General features: G+C 49.6%; 1 protein-coding gene and 1 long non-coding RNA gene across 2 annotated transcripts; one reads left to right on the top strand and one right to left on the bottom strand.

Annotated features, from left to right (window-relative positions):
* Positions 1-1,930: 1,930 nt before the first annotated feature.
* On the bottom strand, positions 1,931-3,841 carry LOC124682792. The gene is made up of 3 exons (XR_006996447.1): positions 3,711-3,841; positions 3,026-3,433; positions 1,931-2,468 (listed from the first exon to the last, which is right to left on the bottom strand). It is a non-coding gene; the product is annotated as an uncharacterized LOC124682792 (long non-coding RNA).
* Positions 3,842-5,359: 1,518 nt separating this feature from the next.
* Positions 5,360-8,292, top strand: LOC124685780 (zinc finger RNA-binding protein-like). Its single transcript, XM_047219830.1, has 2 exons — positions 5,360-5,586; positions 6,683-8,292. Exons 1-2 carry the CDS (start codon positions 5,410-5,412, stop codon positions 8,210-8,212), a joined length of 1,707 nt encoding a protein of 568 aa, XP_047075786.1. The 5' UTR covers positions 5,360-5,409; the 3' UTR covers positions 8,213-8,292.
* Positions 8,293-8,595: the final 303 nt, after the last annotated feature.

Raw genomic sequence — 8,595 nt, 5'->3', positions numbered from 1 at the left:
GGAAAGAGCAAAATCAATCAGTGCCTTGATGCATGTCTGCATGTATCATTTATTTCTAGGATTTGGATGTGGTGGCGATATAGTTCTAGTGTGACGGCGCAGCCCTCGGGGTTGTTGAGCGGTGGTACTGGAGATTGTGGAACAATCTTGGAAGGGAACACCAGCAGCATCCAAGAAGGGAACACCAGCAGCGTCCAAGAAGGGAGACTTCGTCGTGTTTGAGAGGAGGTGGCCCAATCCTGGAAGGCGGGGCTTCAGGATGATGCTCAACTTGCTTCGTCTTGCTACATCATGAAGTATGGTCATGTCTATGGCTTAATTGCCAAGAACAATTATAGACAAATAAATTCACCCCTTGGACTAAGCATCCTTTTCACTGCTATTCGCCTATTCCCAATTCAACAATACTTGCTATTCCATTCCAGCAAGAGGTGTTAACTGAATCTTTAGCTCATAGGAATTATAGGCGTCACTGACTGATTGCCGTATAAGACATATTTTCAGTACACAATAGCAGGTGTGTAATTTGTGATACGCTTCAACATTTATGAATGAACAAATGAAAGAACAAGTTTATACCATGGTTCAGTCACTATACTTAGAGAGGACAAATTCTTCAAATGTCAATTCCTAATTAATAGCATGATAATCTCCCCATAGGTAGACGTATAATGTGTCATCAGGTAATACAACTGGAAGGCAAAGATAATCGAATTAGTACCATGTCAACTGGCCAAAAATCTCACGTTGTAACTGTTAAATAATTAAACTCGATGAGCGACCAATCCTGGAATTGAATCTCAAAGACTTGAGGATGGAGGAATCAGACGGGAACATAGCAGCCTCCAGCGTCCAGACCGAGAGCGCATCAGGCCTCGCCGAGATCTCCTGCTGCGTCCGCCGCTTGGCTTGAGGACGTAGTTCCCCACTAAAAAGTACTCCCTCCGTGCAGAAATATAAGACGTTTGGGAGGTTTTCCGACCAGGTGAAAAAGTTGTAAAAAGACATCGATACCCCTGTCTCGATTCCCCGATCTCGATCTCGATTTCCCCATCGTCCCCACCGGAATCGATCCACCCCGGCCATCTCCTCCTCCCAGGCAGCTCCTCCTCACCGGAATCGATCCACCCCGGCCATCTTCTCCCCCAGGCAGCTCCTCCCCAGGAGGAATCGATCCAGGAGCTCCAATCAATCCCGATCCACGCCTTCGCGTCCAGCTCCGATCGGATCCCGATCGATCCCCTATCTCGTCGCCCAGTTGTACTGCAGGTCCGGGGATCGATCCCCTGTCTCCTCGCCCAGCTGTACTCCCGGTCCAGGTCCGATCATCCACTGGTTCGTCGCTAAGCTGCACTCCAGCTCCGATCGCTCGATCGATCCACTGGTGCATCGCCCAGCTGCACTCCGGGTCGCCCAGCTTGTCGGCTGCTGCAGTTCCTGGAAGCCCGCTGCCGTCCCCTAGCAAGAAGCTCGTCCAGGGCTTCCCCTGGAGGCGCCAGGGCCAGGCCTGGAGGTCACCAAGAGGCGCCAGGGCCAGCAGGTCACAAGGACGCCAGTTGCAGGCAAAGCACTACTTCCTCGCGCTCAAGGTTGTAGACGTCGCGCCTGAAGAAGAATGGTGCTTCCAGATCTCAATTTTAGTGAACCTGAAGAACAAGAAGAGGATGTCAATCATCACGGGAGTAGAATTAGCAATAATATTACTTCAATTTTTTCTAGAATGTAAATACTCTTGTAAAACGAAACTAATCAATTTCATATGAGAATAAAATGGCAGCGCAAGATCATTCTAAATAGCAGACTATGCAATGATATTATTTTGGGTATGACATAGTTCCAATGCGTTGTGATTGTTAACTGAACTGTACACCAAAATATATACTGTATAGGATAGTTACCTGCATACTCCGGGGCAAGGTATCCAAAAGTGCCAGCAAGTCTTGTCTCCACTGATACACACTTCCACTGATTGACGGTGCAAGGCTGTGCAGGTACTCAACACCTCTCGCAACATCAAGGGCAGTGCTCAGTCGTTTCTTCCATTCCAAGGGCTGTGAATTGTGTTCTTTCCACTCAAACAGATGTTTGACTGGCCCATGTGGCATGTACTCATATACAAGAATCCTCTCATTACCATCAAGGAAATATCCAAGCAGTGACACCAGATTCCGATGACGGAGCTTGGTCGGCACAGATATCTCTGATTTGAACTCATTCAGCCCCTTGTTGCCCATAACACCAGACTCCATTCGCTTGACAGCGATTTTTGTCCCACCGTGACCGGCCAGCTGTGCGACGGTGCTAACGCTGGCAAAGGTCTCCCGTCAAGGTCATTCTCCGGAACCATGTAACTAGGTGCATGCTATCCTCAGGCTACGTGTCATCAAGCGCCCTCCGTCCGGTGACCAGCTCCATCAAAATGACACCACAGCTGAAGACATCAGCTTTTGTGGTTACTAGTCCAGTAACTGCAAAAAAATGTGAGCATTTGTTACAACAATATTGCAAGTGCCAGTAATGATGAACAAAATCCTATTAAATCTGCATCTTCACAAATCAAACACTGATTGTCTCCAGTATTGAGATCAGATACATTAGCTACGTCACTAAGGATGTTATGAGGTCTCCAGTAATGATGAACAAAATCCTATTAAATCTGCATCGTCCAGTAAGCTGCACATGCCCATACTCTCTGGTTCTTCCAATTACAAACAGATGACAGGAACTGATCTTATTAACTATCCTAGACATGGTGAGTCTCTGTGACTGCTTGTAGAGCAGATGCTACAAAAATCCTCCCCTATTTCAACTGAGAAAGGATCTCCTCGGAAGAGAGTGTTGGCATGTTCATTGTATGTATGAAGAACTGAAATAAAGCAGTTTGTAATCAGATATTTCATGTCTATGATTTTAAGCACATTGTGGTTGCTTATTTGCAGTAATAATATGAAAATGAATTACAGAGAAGGAAATTTGCACCAGCAAATAATCACTCTGAATTCTTCTAAATTCTTTTTGTACTTACTTGTGGTTCTGTTCAGGTTTGACTTTGCCCGCTCGAGCTCCATGAGAACCGAGTCAGGGTGCTGCTGCTGTGAGTGTTCGTCGAGACCGCCACACATCTCCACATCAGCTTCAGCATTTCCCGCAGACAGCTTCTCCTCTTCAGGTTCTGTCGTGGGCAATTCAGCGATAGAGCAGTTGTTATCCTCAGGCTACTGCTTCTCGTCAGGTTCTACATGATCTCAATTGTTTTCTTGTGTATCTTGAGCTTCTAATCCGCGATAACCCTCTTGGCCGACTCCAGTTCCTAGAGCACATCGAGCGTCTCCCTTTCTTTGACCCTGAGCTCCTTCTCTAGCTGCGCGGTCTGCTCCTCCAGGCTGATGCATTGCTCGTCCTCTTCAGTCCCCACCACACGCTGGTCCTGTTTCTGCAAGCACCAAAGCCGGAAGACCGAAATTAAACATGAAAGACAAACTTCGGTGTTGCATTTCCTGCTCTGCTCCTAGTTGAATGGCGAGCTAGCAAAAAGTGCAGGCATGGTACAGGGATACATGCATAGGGCATGTGCTCTACACTACAATAGGGCCGAATTACTCTACGGAGCAAGAAAATGTTGGCAGCGCCGCACGTTTGCTGGACCAAGAAGGTAAATCGGGCCAAGATTTGCTGCGGCAAGAGAGGGGAGGAGAGGAGGTCAGGCTCACCTTGTGGTCGCGAAGATGCGGCGGACGAGGGGAGGAGAAGATGCGGCGCTGCCACCGAAGCGGTCGACGGCCTCCCGCACCGAATCGAACGGCGCCGAGGTGTCGATCTCCGCCCTGCCTCTACCGACGGCTGCCGACACAGGCGGGGACGACGAGGACAGTGGCGCCGCCGAAGCCCAGTGCCGGCCTCCATGCCTTTGCAAAGATTTGGGAGGTCTTCTCCTGCTACGAATGGAGCTCCGCACCACCACCCTACGCTGGCTCGACAGATCGAGCCCCGCAGCTGCAGATCGAACCGCCGGAGGGGTAAAAGCTCAAGTTTCAGCTCCACCTTGATGGATATCATGGGAGAGGCGAGGATGTGCGAGGAAGAGGGGGTGGCAGCTACGCGCGCGAGGAAGAGGGCACCGTCGGCGTGGGGTGCGGCGGTGTGGCGGCGGAGCGGGTGAGTGTGCTGCACGAGTGGGCGAGTGGGACGACCGGAGTACCGGACGAGACGCGACGCGACGAGGGGCAAAACGGGAAAGTTGTAATAGTTCGTAGCGCAAAAAAATTTGACCGTGAAACTCCCAACGTCTTACATTTCCGAACGGAGGGAGTAGGTTGTGGCCCCTCCTACTGCCGCTGCTCGCGCACAACAGCTGCCAAGGGACTGGTCTGGGCGGAGTAGGCCGACGGGGGACAAATCGGGGCGGAGCTCGCCGGCGACCGGGGACGTTACGGGGTGGAGCGCGCCGCGAGCGAGGGACCATGGCCGGTATTGGGGCGCCGAAGAGCGGGGCCACGACGGAGGTGGCACGCCGGTGAACGGGGTCGCAACTCTTGATCCGTGGGAGACAGGGGAGGGTAGGTCGACTCCGGTGACACGAGACGGAGGCGGTGGCGGGAAGAGAGCTCGAGGGATGGGACGCACCGTGATCTTGGCGGTTTGGCGGCGAGGAGAATGCGGCGGGGCGAGCTCGAGGATCTGCCGCCATGCGATCTTGGCGGTTGTGCACGGCATGCCGAGCGAAAGGCGAGGATCCTATGGGCGATTTTGATGTGCGGTTTTAACGGGTTGACGAAGGGGAGCAGAACATCATGTTTTCACCGGATTGACGAAGAAGCATTAATTCACGAGGCGCGGTTTGCGGGACGACGAAGCTACCGAGGAGTTCGGGCAAGGAAGGATGACGTAGTGCTAGGATGGCTATAATAGAGATGCCTTATGTAATTTGGTGAAGGGTAAAATAGTCATATATGAAAAAGGGTAGGACGAAATAGTTTGACCGGAGGAAACAGAACCAGTTCCTCCTTTTTATATAGTAGAGATACACTCACTCTACATGAACGTGCAGAACCTAATGCTAATGAGCAGGAAGCAGTGAAACCCACCCCCGCACGGCGGCGCGTGAAGGTTCAGAGTTTCTTTGTTTTCTCTTCTAAAAAAAAGATTCTTTTTTAAAGGGCGTGAAGAGGATTTGCTGCAACCACCCTACAGTCGCCTTGTCATCTCATCTCATGGGCCTCAAGCACTCGACGGCCCAAAGACCAGACTAATTCCTATTGGACCGTCACCCAACCAGGGTCCGTCACCGCTTAACCTGGAAGCGGGGTCCCTCGGCACCTTGCTCCCTCTAAACCGCCGCCACCGCCGCCTCTTCCTCCTCCTGCTACTGCTCCAACCCTACCGCCGCCCCGGCAGCACAGCCCGTCCGCCATGTACCGGTACTTCGGCGCCCCGGCGGTGGCCTTTTGGAAAGACGGCCAGCCGGAGCACCACTTCCTCGCCGGCAAGGCCTCTGAGGCTCAGGCAGACCCGGCGGCGACTGACGCGTTTACTGTTCCCGATTGGATCAGTTGGTTTGCTGCTTCCGATCCCCAGCGCGACGCACAGGTCAGTGATCTTACCGCTTCCGATTTGGTTCAGAGGCCGTGATTTATGTCTACTTCCCGAGTGTGCCGAGGTGGATTTCGAGGGGTTCTTTACACAAGAAGGGCACATCGTTAGCGACCGGACCTCGTTAGTGATTTGCTCTACAAGTTGGTTGTTCTGCGCGGCGCCCCAGACAGTTCGATTGCTGCCTTCTGCTGTGTTACCTGTCAATGGCGTTAGGTTAGACTCGATTTATGTGTTTCTATGGTGTTCTGTTTTCTTTCTATTCTGGGTTCTAGGTGACTAGTTTCAGTGTTCAGTTTAGGCTGTTGTTCCATCGTTGTTAGCAGCTGAACATCAGTCTTCAGTACGCCCGGTCTGAACTTCATTGTACAGACTTCTTTAGCTAAGGTCAAATTCGACAACAACATTGGTTTCGCATTGTCAAACTTTGTACCTCAGATCCACCGTACCAAAGGGTGGACCAGCTTGCTCCACAGTGGCATCTTGTGCTTGGGTTGGAATTCTGCTGGTCTCTTCTGAGAGATCCTACTACAACTTCACCTCTGGTCTGCATGGGTGGTATGGTGTGGCTTATTCTTTTTGTACTGCTGTCTTGCGCTGCCGTTCGTGTAGGAGGTGGTTTTTGGCAAGTCCTTACCTTCTTGACATATGTTTCTGAGGCCATCATGTGTGTATGTGCAGGTGTTACTGATATATTCGTTATCATCTGCATCATCATATCTACGTAGTAATATTGTATAAAATGTTTTCAGTGTAAGATATACATGGAAAAAGAATCCACTAGCTTTACCATCCATTCATCACACTGGATGGCTATAAATTATTAAAGTTAGTCCCTTGCCCCTATAATATATGCTTTATCTTCATTTAATGTGAATAATCATGGTGCCTAACACAGTAACATGGATTTCAGATGTGGACTAACTAATTTCACAAAAGGAGGTTTTATTCACCTCCACTCTATGTGTATGGCACACATGTCTTATGTTCATTTCTGCTCTTCACTTCACTCTAATTGTATCTGCTGATTAGTTTTTATCCTATATTCATCATCTCCCTTGATATTAGCTTCATTTCAACAATGTATCTGTAGGTAGCAGCTATGGAAGCTCCAAATGGAATGGCACCAGCAGCTGCAGTCACAGCCATGCACCATGCAGAGTTTAATGCCCATTTCAGCCATCCTCTGCCAAGGAATGATCTAAGGAAGTTCGTCAAGAAAATACCCAAGGTTGTGCAGCCAGTAACCTGTCAAGTGTGCAACATGCAGTTTGGCTCCGTAAATAATATCAGGAGCCATATAACAGGTAACAAGCACAAGAAGAATTTGGAAAAGTTACAAGACTCGATCACGCCTAAAGTAGCAGAGATTCCAGACGGTGCTGTTGCTGTACATCGAACAGGGAGAAAGAGGCTGGAGAAACCAGTACCCTGTGAACTATGCAAGTTGCAGTTGACCTCCATAAATGAATTCAGGAGCCATGCAGCAGGTAAGAAGCACAAGATGAATTTGGAAATGTTACAAGACTCGACGATGCCTAAACTAGCAGAGCCTCCAAACGGTGATGTTGGAGATAGTACAGAAGCTGCTGCTGCTGTCATTGATGGCATGATACCAGCTGCACAGCCAATGGAAAATAAGAGCCCCGCAGCAACCCCGGAAGATCTGGAGGCTGGAGCACCTGAAGGTGAACTGAAAGTCTGCACGGTGTCAAATGTTGTCAAGAAAATACCAAAGGTTGTGCAGCCAGTAACCTGTGAAGTGTGCAAGATGCAGTTGGCCTCCGTAAATGATATCAGGAGCCATGAAACAGGTAAGAAGCACAAGAAGAACTTGGAAAAGTTACATCGAACAGGGAGAAAGAGGCTGGAGAAACCAGTACCCTGTGAACTATGCAAGTTGCAGTTGACCTCCATAAATGAATTCAGGAGCCATGCAGCAGGTAAGAAGCACAAGATGAATTTGGAAATGTTACAAGACTCGACGACGCCTAAACTAGCAGAGCCTCCAAACGGTGCTGTTGGAGCAAGTACAGGACCTTCTGCTGCTGTCGCTGATGGCATGATACCAGCTGTACAGCCAGTGGAGAATAAGAGCCCCGCAGCAACCCCCGAAGATCTGGAGGCTGAAGCAGCTGAAGGTGAACTGAAAATCTGCACGGTGTCCAATGTCGTCAAGAAAATACCAAAGGTTGTGCAGCCAGTAACCTGTGAAGTGTGCAAGAGGAAGTTTACCTCCGTAAATGCTATCAGGGACCATGAAAGAGCTAAGCACAAGAAGAATTTGGAAAAGTTAACAGACTCGATCACGCCTATACTAGCAGAGTCTCCAAATGGTACTGTTGGAGCAAGTACAGAAGCTGCTGCTGCTGCTGTCACTGATGGCGTGATACCAGCTGTACGTCCAAGGAAGAGAACGGGCCCCGCAGCAACCCGAGAAGACCTGGAGGCGAAGAAGAGGCGAGTGATTGAGCAGGGAGTAGCTGAAGGTGAAATGAAAATTTGCACGATGTGCAATGTCGTGGCCATTGACCAGAGGTCTTATGAGAAGCACACAGCTGGGCTGAATCACAAATTCAAGCTGCAAAAGCAGCAGCGACCGCAGCTTCCCGATGTAGCCTGAGATGAAGAGCGGCTCGACTCTTCTATTTTTCCCAGCGTTTGTTTCAGTTCTTTCAAAGGGTCAATAGAACATCACAAATTCATGCCTTTTGCTGTGTTGGTAGTTTATCTTAGGGCATCTCCAACCCAGACCTAGCGGCCCGACACATAGTGAGCGGGTTGTCTGCGGAGATGCAAACGCGTCGCGAATTTGACTCGTGTTTGCGTCGCGCGGAATGACTGCGTTGGTCGCATCTGGGCTCACTGGGCAGTGATAAAGTTAAACAAAACAGTTCCTCGTTCGAATTTCAAGACAAACTTTGTTGATCATAAAGTTGAGCAATAAAATCTTGATTATATATGTAATTACCCCCTCCGGATCGGTTTAATAGGTGTTTAAGACAA

Source organism: Lolium rigidum, chromosome 1 (genome assembly GCF_022539505.1).
Source record: "Lolium rigidum isolate FL_2022 chromosome 1, APGP_CSIRO_Lrig_0.1, whole genome shotgun sequence".
Classification (NCBI taxonomy): Eukaryota; Viridiplantae; Streptophyta; class Magnoliopsida; order Poales; family Poaceae; genus Lolium; species Lolium rigidum.
Note: the sequence above shows the minus strand (reverse complement) of the source record. Positions and strands in the feature narration are given on the sequence as shown.

Coding starts and splice junctions, on each gene's coding strand:
- LOC124685780 (XM_047219830.1), top strand. CDS start 5,410: ATGTACCGGTACTTCGGCGCCCCGGCGGTGGCCTTTTGGAAAGACGGC. Junction 5,587..6,682: donor ATCCCCAGCGCGACGCACAG/GTCAGTGATCTT, acceptor ATGTATCTGTAG/GTAGCAGCTATGGAAGCTCC.